This window comes from Ictalurus punctatus, chromosome 16, assembly GCF_001660625.3.
Source record: "Ictalurus punctatus breed USDA103 chromosome 16, Coco_2.0, whole genome shotgun sequence".
NCBI lineage: Eukaryota > Metazoa > Chordata > Actinopteri > Siluriformes > Ictaluridae > Ictalurus > Ictalurus punctatus.
This window is the reverse complement of record NC_030431.2, coordinates 7,435,001-7,455,762: the sequence shown is the minus strand read 5'-3', so window position 1 is coordinate 7,455,762 and position 20,762 is coordinate 7,435,001. Positions and strand designations below refer to the sequence as shown.

Here is a 20,762-nt window from a genome sequence, read left to right as displayed (position 1 = left end):
ATGTATTTCAATCACCTTGTTCCTCATCATTTCTGGAATTTCTTTCAAATTTGGCATTGTGTGTTCCTGGGTAAAACCTTTTAACCCGCTTCATGCTGTTGAAAAAATTCTATTTAAGTGTTGATTTGATTGAACAGGATTTGCAGTAAACAGGCCTTGTTGCGTCTAGTCCAGCTGAACCTCATTATGAATGATTTGTGGAATTAGGAACTATGGGGGCAAATACATTTTCACACAGGCCTAGTTGGTACTGGAAAACATTTTGTTTTAATAAATAACATTATCATAAAAAAACTGTATTTAATGTTTTTCTCAGGTTGCCTTTGTTTTATCTTCGATTTTGTTTTCATTTCTAACAATTTAGCATGAGATATACACAAAAACAGAAGAAATCAAAAACTTTTACAAACACTGTACACTGTTAAAATTTTTACTGTTAAAAAAAAAAACAGTAAAGAAATGGCAGCACTGTTGCCAGTAAGTTACTGAAAAATTAACGGTGTCTTGTTGTTTCTGAAATGTACAGTTAGATGCTGTTTTTTGCTAATACAGCATAAAGTTGTTATTTTTACATTTGTTATATACATTTACAGTAAAATACTGAAAAAAGGATTAGCAGTAATTAATCTTTATTTGCACTTTTTCACAAGAGGTATATTTGAAGAATGTTACTGTAAACTACAGTACAAATATACTACATGCTACTGTATTGATTAATTATTGTATTGATTAATGGACTGCTAGCAAAAATGACTACAGTTATTGTTTTTGTTTTAAATTTCTTTTCTAAACCTTGTGATTTGATAAAATACCCCTTTACAGTCTTACTGTAAAAATATGATGTTTAAATACAGTGTATACAGTAAATGCATCCTTTAAAATAGTGACTTAAAATTTTAACACAAAGTGTCTTTTCAAAAAATGTCTCTCTTTATTAAGCTTTAGAAAAGCTTTTGAAAAGCTACCTTGAAAAACAAATAAAAGCCTGAAGCAAAAACTACAATTTCAGCCATTAAAAAACAAACAAACAAACAAAAAATCAAACTTTAACAAGATCAAGTGTGCTCACCGAACACAAATAAACATAAAATACAAAATCAGTAGTTGACAAGCCAAGTGATTGAATGAACGTACAAACCCTTTGTACAAAATCAGTATGTAATTGGTAAATAAACATTCATGTAACATATGTACATTTCAACTATATAAATAATACATACATAAATACAATACTTTAACAAGTCTTGCAGTCTGTCCAAAATCTAAACTCTGGACACAAACAGACTGAGTGACTGGCTGAAAAAGTGGCTGAGTGTCTGAATGAATGAGTGACTTAGTGAATACCTGAAAAAAAAAAAATAGCGTGACTAAAGGGGGGTGTGTGTGTATGTGTGTGCGTGTGTGTGCGTGTGCGTGTATGTCTGAGTTCACTGACTTATATAAAGTTCCACTCGAAGTCCATTCATTTCTTTAGTAGACTGGAGACATGAGAGGTGACTGATGTCATCTTTTTCTGTGCGATCGACCCCGTCTGTTTTGACAAGATTTTGCTTTGTCCAGCCTTGGTGCCTCTCTCAAAATTTATCCTGATGAACCGCCTGAAAAATTAGCGTGGAAAAAATTTACTCCCTGAGATAATATGTCTAAATCAATTCTATTCTTGCATGAAAAACACTGGCCTTTACTGTGTTTGGTGTAGGTAATGTTACATTTTAGCATCTTTATAGGAGTTACACATTGTCACCTGTAAATACACACACACACACACACACACACACACACACACACACACATATATATATATATATATATATATATATATATATATATATATATATATATATATATACTTTATATATGCTACCCCTAGGTCAAATTATTCGTAAACATGGAATTAGCTTCCACTGTTATGCTGATGATACACAGTTGTATGTTTCAGCGAGGACAGACAGAAGCTTAGTAAAGTTGAGGATTGTGTAAAGGACATTAGACATTGGATGTTAATTAACTTCCTTCTACTTAATTCTGATAAAACAGAAATACTTTTATTAGGCCCACGTGTAGCTAGAAGTAATCTTTCTGATCACATGGTTACTCTGGATGGACTTTCTGTTTCATCATGTGCAGCAGTTAAAGACCTTGGAGTGATTATTGACTCCAGCCTATCATTTGATGCTCATGTAGATAATATTACTAGGATAGCCTTCTTTCATCTCAGAAATATTTCTAAAATAAGAAACATATTGTCACTACATGATGCGGAAATACTAGTTCATGCATTCGTCACCTCTAGATTAGATTACTGTAATGCCATACTGTCTGGATGTTCCAGTAGGAATATAAATAAGCTCCAGTTAGTCCAGAATGCAGCTGCTAGAGTCCTAACTAGAACTAGAAGATACGACCATATCACACCGATATTATCAATACTGCATTGGCTCCCAGTAAAATCTCGCATTAATTATAAAATACTTTTATTAACCTATAAAGCACTAAATGGTCTCGCGCCACAATATCTAAGCGACCTTTTGGTTTTATATGATCCGCCACGCCTACTTAGGTCAAAAGATGCAGGCTATTTGACGGTACCTCGAATAGTGAAGGCTACAGCAGGGGGAAGAGCTTTCTCTTATAGAGCCCCACAGTTATGGAACAGTCTTCCTATTAGTGTTCGGGACTCAGACACAGTCTCAGTGTTTAAGTCTAGGCTGAAAACGTATTTGTTTACTCACGCCTAACCTGACTAGATTCTGTTCTACTACTTCGCAGTCATAATTATCTTTTTTCTCCCTCTCTCCTTTCGCCGAGCCGCACACGAATTTATGGAGATACTGGAGATCCAGATCCTTTCTGCCTCTGGATGGAGCTCAAATCTTCTCCAATTCCAGACTGCTGGGACTACGGCTGCTCCTAACGCCATACAGACTTCATATAAATCCATAATGAACTTTTTCACACTAACTGTTGTTACCCAGATGAGGATGGGTTCCTTCTGAGTCGGGTTCCTCTCAAGGTTTCTTCCTCTTAAAACATCTTAGGGAGTTTTTCCTTGCCACCGTCGCCACTCAGTGGCTTGCTCAGTTGGGATAAATTCGCACCTTTAATATCTGTATACCAGGTTGATATTTCTGTAAAGCTGCTTTGAGACAATGTCTATTGTAAAAAGAGCTATACAAATAAAATTGAATTGAATTGAATATATATATATATATATATATATATATATATATATATATATATATATATATATATATATATATATATATATATATATATATCCTTCTACTGAGACCCCGCCCATTGACTTGTGTCCTCTGTAGTGGACTTTTTTTTTTCATGCATCCTTTACCTTTTTTGAACTACTCTAGTAATTCTAGTGATATATCCTTCTATACACTGGGATGCTAAGAACAACTTCTTACACTGCATCCAAAATGGCCAGCATAGGAACAAGCACATTTTATGGAAAAAAGAGAGATAACTAAAATATTGTACTTTTTTATTGTTTTTTTGTTTTGTTTTTGTTTTTGTTTTACTATGATTATCACATACATTTTTTCTTATTAAAGTGTCAGTAATAATAAATTTAGTTCTGAAAGCAGTTCAATTGTTTGTGTTTCAAAATATTAGACTTTTTTATGAATGTCAATTATAGTGGACACCACTACCATCTTAATGTCACCATGTCAATGACACCATGTTCTATACATACATACCATTCACTACAACCAGTGATAAATCATCTGTGACAAGTATAATTTATCAGTGAGGCTTGAAGATTATCCACATTGTGTCATGAAATATGCAAACTGGCGAAAGAATGCAAAGTTTGTACTTTTGATTTTGACAAATTGTATGGGCATACAGTGCCCTCCACTAATATTGGCACCCTTGGTAAATATGAGCAAAGAAGGCTGTGAAAAATTGCCTTTATTGTTTAAGATTTTTATCTTTTGCTAAAAAAAAAATCACAAAAATAATCTGCTCACATGGATATCAAACAGTTGCAAAAAATGGCATTGTCTGTTTTACTTTTTTATGACTTAGCATAAGACATTCTGCTGTTTCTTTGACATTTTGCACTTTCACTGCATTTTTATGGGCTATGCATCCCTGATACCCAGCACATGTTCATCTCCTCAATTGCAGCACATTAGCTTCATTCCCTGCTCACATATTCCATATTTATGATTGCCACCACCACACCTAGCACATCACTGTTTATCTAAGTGGTGGAGGTATGTAAGGTCTAACAGTATTACAGCATATGTATCCAGTATACACCCTCTCAGGTATTCTGTCCTCGCAGATTGTATTGATAAACTCTGATAAACTATACAACTTTTCACCGCCTCTAACGCATTGTAATCATTTTGCTACAATCACATTTCCTCCTACAATAGAGCTCTTAAGTTTATCAGGTAGTATATCTGTTGGAACTCCAGTAATTACTTCCTTTCTACAAGTCTTTCTAGTTGATATCATGCAAGATACTTACTGACCAAAGATGAATCCCAATGCTACCTTCTGTTGTTTGCCATCCTTACAAAAAATTTATAGATTTCCAGCTCTCAATATCTTGGCACTGTCAATTTCTCCTAAAGCTTTCATCACCTCATTAGTTAACTTAATGGGCTCTACTGCTGTTAGTGATTGGGAAAACTTTAACAGTACCTAAAATTATTTGTTGTTTCTCCTTTCTTCTTGATTATCCTTTTCATTAGCTGTACCTGTTCCTTTCTCTTTTTTTGGTTCACAACTGTATATCATCCTTGCTCTGTCTTTTCTCTGCCAAATATTTCATCCTCCATTTCCAGATCAGTACCAGAACTATCGTCACTTCCTTCCATTGACACTCCAGTCACAACCCAGTGTTGCCAACTGCCTCAACTTGCATTTTCCTAGCCTTCTGGCTCTGAAACTCTCTCCTAATTCCTTTTCATGAGCACCCCCTTCTGGCCTCACTAATACCACTTCCAGCAGCAACCTTAATTTTCCCCAGGAGGTCTCCCATCCAGTATCTGGCCAGGCTCAACACTACTTAGCTTTAGTGTGAAACCAGGCAAGAAACTATCAGCGTTTACCCACCACCAATCCACTATGAGGCAGATATATAAATTTTGTAAAGCATATTAGGTTTGCACTTACCTTCTCATGTGAAAAAAATAAGTACACCCCATGAATATTTTTGCCTTTTTTGACATATTTGGACAAGCAAACATTTGATTCTCTTTGAAACAGAGCTCTATGAGAGTGGTACACTTACTTCAGAGAATTTATTATGCAAATGAAATAGGGGGAAATGTATTTGGTAGTGTTTTGATAGTAACAACATTTTCTATCATATTTAGCTGAATATTTTCTCATAAATGGTTATTTTGACTTCTTTTCCACACAAAAATTCCAATACAAAGGAATTAATCGAGTGAAGCATATTTATCAATAAATAGTTAAATAAAAATGTCTAGTTAGCTTTTGTTTTAGAGAACATTTTAGATGATACATTTCAATTATTAATTCATTAATAATTAACAAATTATATGCATAATTGTGTATTAAATTAAATTGAGAAACGGTTCGTTTATTCATGTATTAGTCCGCACCTGAACGCTATTTTTGGTATTTAAAGTAAATATATTTATTCTACAGTAATATATTTACAAATTGTTGACCTGGAGCTTGAGTCACCACACTAGAGTAATTCTTGTTCGTGTAACTACATTCCCCAGAAGTCTGCAACCTGCCGCTTTGCCGGTGATGTGTTAAGCTCCATTTATAAGGTGTTGTAAATTATGAGCAGGGTGACAGCTACTGTAGAACTTCGGATCCTGCTGCGTTTCTCGGAACTCATTCGAGAGTACACAGTACACAGAAGTCGTGTGTATCTCGCAAACCGGCTGTAACTTCTTTCATGAATATTCAGTGGCTTAAAAGGTTGACCTGGGAGATTGCAATTGAATTAGCTTCACGTGCAACATATAGAGAATCAGCTTCAATATTTACAGCGTTTTCAGCAACATTCGTCCCTCATGGCCATGTCAAAGTCTAACTTAGCAATAGGACTTTCAGTTTTCGGACTTTTAGCGGTTGTTTTCGGGACTGTTCTCGTGTTTGTGGGACCAGTTGTTATCCACGATCAAATAATAAAGGTAAGCTGGTTTTACAAACTTGAAATTGATTTGCGGACACGAAATCATCAGTTTATGCTGATAATAACTAATATGTAAACAGCACCCGTTAAACAGTACCATGGTCTGTTTTAAAGTAACTTAGTTCGAATACGACTGTACAGGGAATATCAGTGAATATAAGCGGAGGAATTCATTTGGATCATATATTCCCCCCAAACCCCGCGCGCCACAAAACAACTGGGTTTATTCCAGTAATCACCATTCCCATTCTGCCTGGTAAAAGGCTATTCTCGAGTTCAGAATTTACAACTGATTTGATTTTTCAAGAGCAATTGAAGCACCCCGGGCTGTTTGGACGTGTCATCGTTATAACATTAAGTAAAAGTAACAATAAACTTGAGAACAATTAACAAAACAGAAATTAATACCTTAACATTTTTGTCTGCTTTTTGATTTAACATCTCGAATGCTCTGTCATATTTCACAGAATGTAGAAATCAACCCCCAAAATAATCTCTCCTACACTATGTGGAAAGACATTCCTGTACCATTCTTCATGTCCGTATATTTTTTCAATGTCCTCAACCCTAACGAGATATTGACAGGAGAGAAGCCCACAGTTGAGCAAAGAGGTCCATATGTGTACAGGTACGTTGCATGGTTTATCAAGGATTCTGGCATGAATCTAATATGATCATTCATAAGATCTCCCTAAGACCTGTGGTGGGCAATTTTTGTGGTTGTTTGATGTTCAGGCCTATTTATCAGTTTATTTATTGCACAATTACAATTTTGATATAGATATTAATGATCATGCACTTCTAGAATTTGCAAAACTATAAGCAGATGTATACAATTTTTTCATGGTGGATATGATATGTAGCCAGAAAGCTGAAATGGAAACAATTATCACACATTGTTCATGAAGCATTTCTGCTGTATTAAGATGTCTATTAATTTAACATTTCAACCGGTCAATGAATTTCAACTGTAGGTCTTTCAGTGCTCATATAATATTACAATAAGCCCTGATTTTATCTGTGAGTATCATGAGTGCTGTGTACACAGGGATATTTAAGTTACTGATAGTTGCCTGTTCTGGTCTTGACAGAACAAATCCTTCTACTTTAGATATGAAACATGTCTCAACATAACTAGGCATCATTAATTTTTTCATAATTTGGAACGTGTTTTGCTAGAACCCATAGCAAATGAACACCATATGATTACCTTTTAAGGCAGTTGGTGAAGCTGGTCCAGATCACTGTGCTTATATAAGCCTATGTAAAATATCCTGTCTTTTTATAATACCCTATAACATATGCATGTAGGTTTTTTGATTTTTAGAAATTATTAAGCTGTTTAGAACTTTAGGAGGCCTTCAGAAATGTATAGTAACATTTATAAGAATCTTTAAGTGGTGTGAAATATACTCCCACCGCACACACACACAAAAAAACTTAGCACGTTAATATTCTTTCACATGTCCATACAGTAGTTATTTGAATCTTATTTAGGGAGGGGATTGGATTGAAATCCACATATATATCATACTGATAGACACATTTAACCCAACCCTTTTCTCATTCTTTTGTTGACGCTAAAATGTTAGTAGAATCATAGCTGTTTCTTTTGTTTTTCAACAAATATTCCTCAGCAGTTTATGTTTAATCCATTGTTTTTACTAGTTTTTATGTAGTGCTCAAGCCAACCATACATCCAAACCATTTTTGGATGTCTTGGGTTATGGATGGAGAGCCAACTCAAATGCACAGACAGGAATGCAATTATTAAGGTGTTCAAAGACCTTTATAATTTGATGCTTGCACTTCTTATTACTGATGTACCCAAAGTGTTTCTTATTGTTCCAATCATGGATTCTATGACTTTTGCAGTCTTGGCAACTTCAAAAGTTGTCTTCACCAGTATTTTTCTTTTCTTTTCTGGGGAGTGTTTTAAAAAAAAATATTCTGTAATCTTTTATATTAAAAATAATATTATTATGGTATTATGAAAGGTTATGCCACTTGAGCATTTTCAGTCTACATTTGGTTGAGTTATTTTCCATCTTGGTAGAACACGTCACTGACACAAATGTATCTGTTTAACCTCAGATACAGTTGAAACTTACATGGAAAAAAAGACTGAATTCAAACATTAATACATAAAGACTGTACTGTATATTTTGAGTATATTGGACTTATCATTTTAATCTGAACAACAATGCTGGTCAGCAGTCATGCCATTCAGATTCTCTTTGTCCTAATAATTCAGAATTATCTCTTTACAAATTTGCAGACAGGTAACCCCCCAGTAATTAGAACTAGCAATTACAACCCCCACCCCCTGCCCAAATTTTATACTGTGATCAACTGAAATATATATGTAGAAGTAATTTATTTTGTAACATTATTGGTGTTCCGAATCGATTGTTAGTTTGTAATAATAAATCAGATAAAAATACTAAAAGCCCAATTATTGCCTCACAACACAACGCTTGATTACTACCGTTTGACTGGGAGAGCACAGGTAGCTTTGCATGTGAAGAGAAGTGCTGAACAGCAGAGTATTTTGCATTGCTGGTCAGAGAGGGACAGTAAAAAATATAATATGATAATATGATGTAATCTAGCTAACAACACTCCACATACAGTGGTGCTCGAAAGTTTGTGAACCATTTAGAATTTTCTACATATCTGCATAAATATGACCTAAAACATCATCAGATTTTCAGTATAAGCGTCCTAAAAGTAGACAAAGAGATCCCAATTAAACAAATGAGACAAAAATATTGTACTTGATCATTTTTTTCTTGAGGAAAATGATCCAATATTACATATCAGTAAGTGGCAAAAGTATGTGAACCTCTAGGATTAGCAGCCAATTTGAAGGTGAAATTAGAGTCAGGTGTTTTCAATCAGTGGGATGACAATCAGGTCTGAGTCAGCACCCAATTTTATTTTTTAAATAACAGGGATCTTTCAAAGTCTGATCTTCACAACACATGTTTATGGAAGTGTATCATGGCACAAACAAATTAGATTTGTTGTTGATGCTCCTAAGGCTGTAAAAGTTTACAAAACCATCTCCAAAGTATTTGGACTGCACCAATCTACAGTCAGACAGATTGTGTACAAATGGAGGAAATTCAAACCATAATTACCCTCCCCAGGAGTGATCAATCAACAAAGATCACTCCAAGAGAAAAACTTTTTTTTGGAGGTCAAAAAGGAACCCAGGGTAACTTCTAAACATCTAAAGGCCTCTCTCACGTTGGCTAATGTTAATGTTCATCAGTCCACCATCAGGAGAACACTGAACAACAATGGTGTGCATAGCAGGGTTTCATGGAGAAACCCACTGCTATGCAAAAAGAACATTGCTGCTCATCTGCAGTTTTCTGAAGTTCAAATGAACAAAGCTATTGGAAAAATGTTTTGTGGATGAATGAGACCAAAATACAATGTTTGGTTTAAATGATAAGCATTATGTTTGGAGAAAGGAAAATACTACATTCCAGCATAAGAACCGTATCCCAGCTGTGAAACATAATGTTGGCAGTATTTTGCTGCATCTGGGCCTGGACTACTTGCCATCATTTTTAAAGTATACCAGCAAATTCTAAAGGGAAATGGACATCTGTCCATGAACTGAATCTCAAGAGAAAGTGGGGCATGCAGCAAGACAACGACACTAAGCACACATGTTGTTCTACGAAAGAATGATTAAAGAAGAATAAAGTGGAAAGTGGGTTCCTGTTTTGCAAAAGAGACATGTGACCCATGCTTAAGGAAGCAACTTTTACCACATTCATCAAATCATGTTTGTACATTTTTTTTTGTAGTGTCAGCATTTTTTAAAATTGACATTTCTTTACTTACTTTTTATATTTTTATATAAAATATATATTTTATTTATAATTTTATTTATCTTTCTATCTTTCTCTCTCTCTCACTCTCTAAGGAGTATAATTTAATGGTAATTTTTTGTTTGTCTTTTTATATTGCTAGCAAATTCTTTATTGTCCTACATAAAGGCTTCATAAATTGTAAATGTAGAACATGGATTTATAAAATGTAGTAAATAATTTTTTTTTAAAAAATAGTGTGTAAAGAAAATATGCCTTACTGGAAAGATATGTCATTAATTTCTAAAAATTAATTCACACAAGTCATTCTACCAAAGAAAGGTTAAAGAAGAATCAAGTTAATGTGTTAGAATGGCCAAGTTGAAGTCCTAACCTTAATCCAATACAAATGTTGTGGAAGGACCTGAAGCAAGCAGTTCATGAGGGAAACCCACATCACTAATAAACTTCCCAGAGTTGAAGCTGTTCTGTACGGAGGAATGGGCTAAAATTCCTCCAAGCTGATGTACAGGACTGATCAACAGTTATCAGAAATGTTTAGTTGCAGTTATTGCTGCACAAGAGGGTCACACCAGATACTGAATGCAAAGGTTCACATACTTTTGCCACTCACAGATATGTAATTTGGATCATTTTCCTCAATAAATAAATGACCAATTATAATATTTTTTAAAAAAAAAATTGTTTAATTGGGTTCTCTTTATTTACTTTTTGTACTTGTGTGAAAATCTGATGATGTTCTAGGTCATATTTACGCAGAAATATAGAAAAATCTAAAGGGTTCACAAACTTTCAAGCACAACCACCACTGTATATTGTAGCTAGCTAGCTAATTCGTTTCAATTTAGCCATAACTATCAATATAACAACTTAGCGAAATAGCCCAGTGTTATGTTAGATAAAATATTTTAATAGTTCCCATTATTATGAACAACAAGGTTGGCATGTTAAAATTTCACAATTAATTATGTGTATAAGTTTTAATCAGTTACACTGTGCATTAATTTGGACTGTTATTATGCCCTGTGTAATTTGTTTTAACGAAGCAATCATTTGATCATAAATGCTTGTGGACTATAGACAGATAGATGGATGGATGAATGGGGAGGTAGATAGATAAAAAGATAGATAAGCAGAGGGAAATTACATAATGACACTGCAGATATAACAAAGATTTATAATTTGTATTTATAATTTAAAAAATAATAATAATTTAAAAAATAAATATCAGGAGGCATACCCATTCACACTTCAATTCAACACCCCCAATGTTCAAACCAAATCTATGCTCATGCTAGTATACACTAAACACTGTGTCTTAAAGGCTTATGCTAAAGTCATACTGTAGAAATAGTAATTTTATCTTTCATGTAGTAGTATTCATATAAGGATTGCGCCTGTAACATATTCTGTGACTGGACAGTGGTTTCCTGTTTTGCAAAAGTGTGCCCCATGTTTAAGGAAGCAACTTTTACTGCATTTTGCAGTGTCAACATTTTTTTTAATGTACATTTCTTTATCTTTTTCTTTGCTTATTTTTCTTTTTATTTATTTTTCTATTCCTTTCTTCTATTCTGTTTTTCTCGCTCACACTCTCTAAGGAGTATAATTTAATAGTAAAAACTTTTTTTTTTAAATTGCTTACAAATTCTTTATTATCCTACATAAAGGCTTTATAAAATAGATGCAGAACATGGATTTATAAAATGTAGTAAATTATTAAAATACAGTGTGAAAAGAAAATATGCCTTACTGAAAAGATATTCCATTAATTTCTAAAAACTTCATTCATTTCTAAAAATGTAAAGCACTTTCACTAAGGAGGCTGGTGGTTTGACAGTTTAATCATTCATGGTTTCATCTTTCAACTCACCATCTCTTTCTACTTTTAGTGAGAAGCGTTGGAAAGACAATATCACTTTCCATGACAACAAAACTGTGTCTTATCGTGAATATCGGCAGTATTTCTTTGAGGAGAGCATGTCTGTAGGCAATGAATCCGATATAGTCACCATCCCAAACATGCTGGTGCTGGTAAGACACTTGTCAACTGCTTAAGAGGGAAAAACATACTCATGTGGTGGGAAATGTGGCTAGTTAGAATGCTGTTCAAAATTAATTATTGCTATACACCAATAATTGTCTATATATATATAGATGTATATTGATAGAAATGATAGAATTCTTTTATTCTGTTTTAGGGAGCAGCAGTGATGCTGGAGAACTTGCCCCTTCCATTGCGGAAAATGATAAGTTTCACCTTCCAAAGTTTTAAGGAGGGTGCCTTTGTGACAAAAACTGTAGGCGAGCTTATGTGGGGCTACGAAAGCAAGTTGCTGGACTTTCTTAACACCTTACTCCCTGGTATTATGCCATTTAAAGGGAAGTTTGGACTATTTGTTGAGGTATGTAACCCTGTGGCTTGCTGTATAGTCAGTATTGTAACCAGAGTAGTAAAAATAAAATCTGGAGTAAGCATTTAGTTAGCAAGACACTTAATATGTGGTGAACGGTAGAACAGCAGTTAGAGTTGACACACTGTACCTCCAGGATCCTGGAGTTTGGGGTTTGTGTCGAGTTTCTATGTATGTTCTCCTTGTCAGCATGTGGGTTTCTTCTAGTTCCTCCAACCCCCCCCCCCCCCCCCCCCCCCCGACCCCCCCCCCCCCCCCCCCAAAAAAAAAAAAAAACAACCACAGGTGGATTTGCCATAAGTTTGAACGTGTGTGTGCACAAATGTGAATGTCTGGTGTCCCATCCAGGGTTCTCAGGGTATCTGATCTGTTTTGATCAGGATAAAGCAGGCAATGAAGATGAATTAATGAGACTTAAAACTGTATTTTGTCTCTTGTGTCAAATATCCCCATTTACTCTGAATCCATGTGCTTCATCCATTTTTTTTGTCCAATTTTAGTTTAACAACTCCAACACTGGGTTGTTTACTGTCTTCACGGGTCAGGATGACATCAGGATAGTTCACAAAGTGGATTCCTGGAATGGTTTGAAGAAAGTGAGTTATTACAGTCAGTAAGACAAGACTGTTAACAGCAACAAATTGGGTTGCAGAATTACAGTATTTCTAAACTTTTTTATTGTTCATACTCATTTAATTCCTTAATCCACATCCCTTTCACTTTCTTTTAAATGGATCAGGTAAACTACTGGAAATCAGAGCAGTGTAACATGATCAATGGTACAGCAGGGCAAATGTGGCCACCATTCATGACTACAGAATCCACTCTGCCATTTTACAGTCCAGATGCCTGCAGGTGCTGTCTTCACAGTATAACACTTCATTGAGCAAACCATACTGTTTCTATCACATCTAATTTATAATTTCCTGATCTATGTGTTAAGGAAGGGTATATCAAATGTGTATTTGCATATGTATTGTCAAAGCTGGACAAGTGTCATGCATTGTCACATTTCATATTCTTTAACTCATGTCAGTCCATTGGAAAGAAAGTTTTCTTGCATAAGTGTTATGGGTGTTTTAAAGGTCAATGGAGCTGGTGTATAAGAGACCAGGAACTTCGCAAGGAATCTCTGTGTATCATTTTGTGGCTCCAAAAACACTCTTTGCCAATGGCTCGGATTATCTTCCAAATGAAGGCTTCTGTCCATGCAGACAGTCAGGTCTTCTTGATGTTAGCACTTGCAGGCACAGTGAGTGTCCTTGTACTGACAGAACATTCATACATATAGGTATATGTTTCAAGTCATTCAAGTCATGCAACAATTCAGAACCTCAGAAGATAAATTTAAATGCACTTTATTGTATCAAAATATTTTGCTGTGTCCCTGGGCATTAAATGCTAGTTTTGGATTTATGTGCTTAGCATTGAAATATTTCAAGTGTTTACATGTAGTATGTAGTTTGAAAAATACATCTAAAAATGTATCTTTTATTTGCAAAGAAGTACTGATAACATGTCTGAATCCAGGCAATATATTAATATCATGTTTGCTTTGTTCCTACTAGACTCCCCTGTGTTCATTTCCCATCCACATTTCTACAATGGTGATCCTGCCCTTTTGCAGACTGTCAATGGACTTAGCCCCAGTGAGCATGACCATGGGCTCTTCATTGATATACATCCAGTAAGAAAAAGTGTTCACATATACAAAATTTACTCAGGCAAGCTTAGGGTCAGAGTAAGATTTTCTTCAAAGCTAAGGGGAATGAATCAGTGCATTTCAAATTATGTCCATTGTGAATCTTAACATTTAAAAAAAAAACCTGTTGAGGAGAGACATTGCCTCTAAACATGGAGAAAACAGTACTTTTCTGGTACAGTTTCCATTATTATAATCACTATATGCAATTTTTGGGCTTGTACAAATCAGTGTAGACTGCATATATTTTCTTGGTAGCATGTCCAATGCAGAGTCAACAACTTTGGCTTTAGTTATTTAGACAATATAGTGCATTGGTTATATGTCAAGGTTATTTGCAATCTCCTTAACAATGTGATAAGGTAATTGGAAATTGATATGAGTATCATGATATGACTGCCTTTATCATAATTATATTGTTTTGTGGTATTCTAAAAGTAATTGTCCTATTATAAATAAATGAAGGTTACCTTGATATTATAGAGTAACGTTGTAAACTTTGATCCTAGGTTATGGATCCAGTCTGTATTTCTTCCCTCTTGTCTGCTAATGCTGTAGATAACTAACTAAAGGTTTAATTGATTATAGTCATTATGTACAAATGTAGTAAGACTGTATACAATAAATTCAAATGTATATATATATATATACACTATGCACCCATATATATATATATATATATATATATATATATATATATATATATATATATATATATATATATATAGTGGTTAGCACGTTCGCCTCACAGCTCCAGGGTCGGGGGTTTGATTCCCACCATGGCCCTGTGTGTGTGGAGTTTGCATGTTCTCCCTGTGCTGTGGGGGTTTCCTCTGTGTACTCTGGTTACCTCCCCCAATCCAAAGACATGCATGGTAGGCTGATTGGCATGTCCAAAGTGTGTGAATGTGTATGTGATTGTGCCCTGCGATGGATTGGCATCCTGTCCAGGGTGTACCCCGCCTTGTGCCCTAGGCTCCAGGTTTCCCCGTGACCCTGAATAAGGAAATATTCCTTACACCTATATCAATATATATATATATATATATATATATATATATATATATATATATATATATATATATATATATATATATAACTTTTTTTTATGCATTTGCACATGTCTTTTAACAACAAAATTAGTTACTGGCTTGCAGTAGGAAGTATAATTCTGTATGTTTGTCTCAGTGGGCCTTTTGCCACACAGATAATAAGGATACGATAGAATCTAGTTTATGAGTTATGATTAACAGAGTAGGATAAGGCTTCCCATTGGCAAATTAGATCACTTGCACAGTAATGACTCAGATCTTGGACTGCTTTCATCCACATTTATAATATCTTCTGAATAATATAAATTTCAATAAACTAAAATGGTTGCAAAAACATTCCAGAGGACAAGAGTTGTACAAATGTGACCATAAACTGGTAATCAATCGTATCCCTAGATCCAGATTTATAAAAACAGATAATAAAAATGATCAACAGATTTATATATAAAAAAAATACTGATAATCTTCAAATGCTACACTGTCCCAGTTGCACATGATGTGTATTGTAAGACACACACACACGCGCACACACACATGCACCTACACACACAATATGGCCAATTGTATGTGAACACCTAAACATCATACCCTTGAAGGTGATGTTTAAAAAAATTCCCATTATTAACAGAGAGTTGGTTCCCCTTTGCTGCTATAAAAGACTCCACTCAACACATTTCTGATTTGCATTATCTATCTGCAATATGTGAACATTACACATGAAATCTGGCAACCCATTTATGGAAAAAATGTCAGTAAACGAATCAGAGATGCACTTTTATGAAAAACTATATTTCTAGTATATTTCTGTACAATACGGATGTCCTAAGCAGCCCTGCATTATTTTTTTTCTTTCTTGTTTTCTTGTGATCACAACTTAATTTTTCATGATCTTGACATAGTAAGTTGTTGTCTCATGATCATGAGAAAACAACTTTTGTTATGTCAACATCACGAGAAAATTAAGTCGTGATCATGAGAAAACAAGAAAAAAATAATAATACATGGCTGCTTAGCGCTTCTGTAGTTCAAACAATAGAAATGCTTTTATTTAGTGAGAGCTGCTACTCCATATAGCCCATGAAGTGCATAGAGCTACATGTGTGTGCATGTGTGTCTGTGTGTATCTATCTATCTATCTATATATATATATATATATATATATATATATATATATATATATATATATATATATATATATATATAGATAGGCTGGTCAAATCGGGCGGTGATTCTGACCTGTGTTGGATTAGCCCAAGTTTACTTGTGTGTGTGTGTGTGTGTGTGTGTGTGTGTGTGTGTGTGTGTGTGTGTGTGTTTGTGCTTTCAGTGCCTCCTGTAAACTGTATTTTTTCAGATGCTTTTCCTGTAATATGTACTCTGATTTGCTAGCATTATTGAAATCATTCAACCACACACACCATGTGTGACCATGAAGACCAGAGAGCTGTCTATGGGAGAAAAGCAAGCAATTTTGAAAAAGATCATTGCTCAAGCATTGAGCATAGCCAATACAACAATTCAGAATGGGACTATGTATACATACTATGGATATAAAAAGTCTACACACCTAAAAATGGCAGGTTTTTGTGATGTAAAAAAAAAAAAGAAACTAAGTTAAATCATGTCAGAACCTTTTTCACCTTTATTGTGAAATTGCAACATATAAATATCAAGTGACAAACACCCAGCAATGTTTTTGGGTAAAAAAAAAGAAAGAAAAACAAACAACTTCTCATACACAGCTTCCCATACACAACTTGCATAAGTGTCACGATTTCAAGGTGGAGACGGATGCAAGTGCAGATTTACTTTAATTAATAGCACAACCAAACACATAACAAGGATTATAAATCAGAAGCAAAAGACTAAGGCAAAGGCTAAACATAAACCAAAGACCTTAAACACAGTAGCATCGAGAATGGCAAAGAAAGTCAAACATAAGGCAAGGAGTGCACTGCAAACTGTGGCTATATACACATATGTGCTGGGAACTACAGTTCAGAGTTCCTTCTCTGATACACATGACATAAGTGTACACACCATTTTATAATTGAGAATGTGACAGTGTTCAGAATCAACCAATAATTTGAGTAAACATGATTCAAAATCATGCCAAATACTAACTAGTACACACCTGCCACCAATTAAAGTGACTGGATTAGCCCGAGTTTACTTGTGTGTGTGTGTTTGTGCTTTCAGTGCCTCCTGTAATGAGTGAGCGAGAGACGAAGAGATTGATAGACGACCACACACATAGTGTGTGCTTCTTGAATGATTTGAATAATGCTAGCAAATCAGAGTACACATTACAGGAAAAGCATGTGAAAAAAAATATTTGTGCAGTCAAAGACCTCATTTAGGTGTGCAGTTGCAAACGTACTTTGTCTAATGTATGTCTGCTTCTTGTTAATATTTTTACCGGACATTGTGTCTGGCAGTTTTTGATTTTATCAAACAATTTGAATTTTTAATGGTCAAAAACTGATGCGTATATATATATATATATATATATATATATATATATAAATAATGAAAAAAATAAGTACACTCCAAGGAAATTGTTGGCTTTTTTGACTCATTTTGACAGGCAAACAGTTGATCCTCTTTGAAACAGTGCTTATTAATAAAGGTGATACATGCTGTCAAATGACACAAAAAATCGACATTTTGTAGTAATTGTCACAATTTAAATGAACAAAAACAGATTGGTCACATGGAAAAAGTACAAAATTTCCATGCAGTGGTCCTTTGGGGATGAGATTGAAGGCCCCCGGTTTAAACAACTATTAGCTCTGAATGTCTACTCTTGGTTTGAACTCTGGGTTTTGCCTATGAAGACCAGAGAACTGTCTATGGGAGAAAAGCAAGCCATTTTATATACACAAAATTATAATGACATATAATTATAACTAAATGTATTTATAACTACATTTATATTATTGTTATACTTACAATATAAGTGATATACTTACTTTTTCAGTGCCCATACTCATAATGCATTATACACCAACTTATAAGTATTGATCAGTCAGGCTAATGGTTCCATTAATGTATTCATAAAAATGCAGCATGTATTTTTATAATGTTATAATATTATAGTTATATTGACTTATTGGTACTGCAGATTCATTTCTAGGTCCAATAAGTGAATTATTTTATATTATTGTTGATAGTTGTGTTGTGCTGCCTTATAAATACTTATTGTGAGTTATAATACAATTACTAACCTTTATAAATGCATCATTGATGGCTTTAAGTAAAGTGAAATCATAGGCTGCTGTTTCCATAATGCAAATGTTAAGAAATTATGAAGATGTGCTTATTATGCATTATAAATTCCATTAAAATTGTTTATTTGTAAATCTAACTACTTGAACAGTAATGGTTTTAATAAAGTAATGAAAAAATGAGCTGCTCCTGCCATGGCCATTCCAGTCCCCTGACTTGAAACCCATCGAAAACCTGTGGGGTGAATTGAAGAGGAGAGTCCACCAGCGTGGACCTCAAAAGTGTAAGGATATGGAGAGATTTTGTTTGGAGGAATGGTCTCAGATCCCTTGCCATGTATTCTCCAATCTCATCAGGTATTATAGGAGAAGACTCAGAGCTGATATCTTGGCAAAGGGAGGTAGCACAAAGTATTGACTAAAAAGGGTGCCAATAATTGTTGCACACCTATATTTAACAAGGATATGTTTTATAAACTTGTGTTGTGATTGCAATTGTTTGATATGCATGAGAGCAGAGTATTTTTGTGAATTTATTTAACAAAAGATCAAAAGGATAAACAATAAAGACAATTTTTCACAGCCTTCTTAGCTCATATTTACCAAGGGTGCCAAAATTAGTGGAGGGCACTGTAACTCATGTGCCAATGCTTTACAGGACACTGGAATACCTATGAATGTGTCTATCAAGCTGCAGCTTAACTTGTTAATGAAGCAGGTATCAGGAATAACGTAAGTATAGTATCAGTGTTGTATTTCTGTATGTACTTCATTTGTCTTACATTGTATGGATTAATTCTAAATATACTTTTTTACCTGAACAAGCTTTTGCCCTTTTTTAGACAAACTGGTAAAATAACTGAAGTAGTGATGCCCTTGCTTTGGTTTGCTGAGGTATGTGCTATGGTTCTGATTATAAAGATAATGAATTTAGAAGAAAGTTTGAATGCAACTGCATTAAGCTGAGTCTGTATAAAGAAAGTCAAACCCATCGTCTATATTCTCAGAGCCATAAGTGAATCCATCTTATTGAAACACATTTCTTGACTTTTTGCTTATTTTATTTAGTTTTTTTTTTTTTTTTTTAATATATTTTTAATAATAATAGTTGTCTGGAAAGAATGTTTATGAAGACATAATCTGTTATCTCTTCCAGAGTGGATACATTGATGGACCTGTGCTCAGCATGTTCCGTATGAACCTTGTAATTTTACCTATGGTGATGGAGTATATGCAGTATACTTTCATTGGACTTGGACTGGGGTGTATCATAGGAGCAATGGCTCTGCAACTTAGTAAGAAGGTATATCTCAATGATCAATAACACACACAGTCACAGTTAGATGTTATTTGATAACTTCATACTGTGGGGCTGTATTTGTATCTAAAAGTTATACATGTTTCATGTCATTCATGTCTTGGATTTTGGACATTAATACTGGAATGCCATGAATGCTTGTTTGCATTGTACAGCTTGGTTGCATTGCTGTCCTCCTAACTTATCTTTTATGTTACACCCAGTGTTCCATAACCTGGATCGACATAGCTCTGGAAGTGTTTTTTGCAAATGCAGATACAAATTTCACAAATTTTGAAGCAAGAAACTTGCTATATAATGTATTTTGCAGATAGACAAAAAGCAAGGAACATTTGGAGTCACAGAAGACAAGGAGGTCAGCTTTATTTAATTGAACATCTTTATTCATAAGATCATTAGTGATTTAAGTTTTTGTGCCACAAATATTTCTATAAACTAAGAGTCTAATTTTGATTGCAAGCTTTATTGACACTGAAAATCATTTGTGATTGTTTGTTCCTTTTAGTCCAATAATATGCAAATTAATGCACTGAACATTCTTTAATGACCTGCATGCTTCCATTCCATGCTTACATACACTTTGTATACAACTCCTGAATTAACATCAAATCCAGCAAACTTCTAATCAAACATTGTTTCATACAAGATCAAAGCCCCCAAAGCAAAGACCAAGAACACATATACCCAAGACCAAGACCAATTGCCCAAAAAATGTAAAACTTTGCAATAGATAGGAAACATTAACATCTGCCACTGTGGTTCTAATAACTGTAACTATGCTTCTATGGACCCTAGATAACCAACAAGGGTGGTGGGAATCACTTGGACACCTTCTTGTGTGTGGATATGTACATTTGCCAAGACCTATCAGCAAGTCCAGAAGTGATATATTGTGCAGTATTTGCAATAAATACTGCTGATATAGAGCCATTTTTGTCTGGACCCAGCTTGTAAAGTTGCCAGGTTGGATTTGGACAAAGAACCCAGATTAAACCACAAGGTCACCCCAGAGTCATCTAGGCACCAATGCATGCATGGCAAATTGATCAC

The 20,762-nt window shown here is 34.5% G+C and overlaps 1 protein-coding gene across 4 annotated transcripts in view; it reads left to right on the top strand.

Moving 5' to 3' along the window:
• The first annotated feature begins 5,764 nt into the window (after positions 1 to 5,764).
• scarb1 (scavenger receptor class B, member 1) overlaps positions 5,765 to 20,762 on the top strand; it is a 24,222-nt gene continuing 9,224 nt past the window's right edge. Inside the window, exons 1-12 of one of the 4 annotated variants that reach the window (XM_053686979.1) lie at positions 5,765 to 6,149; positions 6,619 to 6,779; positions 11,892 to 12,033; positions 12,201 to 12,404; positions 12,914 to 13,009; positions 13,153 to 13,268; positions 13,499 to 13,665; positions 13,982 to 14,100; positions 19,053 to 19,126; positions 19,237 to 19,288; positions 19,551 to 19,697; positions 19,916 to 20,073. In XM_053686979.1, coding sequence (XP_053542954.1) covers positions 6,030 to 6,149; positions 6,619 to 6,779; positions 11,892 to 12,033; positions 12,201 to 12,404; positions 12,914 to 13,009; positions 13,153 to 13,268; positions 13,499 to 13,665; positions 13,982 to 14,100; positions 19,053 to 19,126; positions 19,237 to 19,288; positions 19,551 to 19,697; positions 19,916 to 20,026 — 1,509 coding nt within the window. In that variant the 5' untranslated portion in view covers positions 5,765 to 6,029 and the 3' untranslated portion in view covers positions 20,027 to 20,073. Of the gene's footprint in view, positions 6,150 to 6,618; positions 6,780 to 11,891; positions 12,034 to 12,200; positions 12,405 to 12,913; positions 13,010 to 13,152; positions 13,269 to 13,498; positions 13,666 to 13,981; positions 14,101 to 19,052; positions 19,127 to 19,236; positions 19,289 to 19,550; positions 19,698 to 19,915; positions 20,074 to 20,762 lie in introns of those variants that run through there. The other 3 variants (XM_017490032.3, XM_053686977.1, XM_053686978.1) reach the window with 3 other exon arrangements.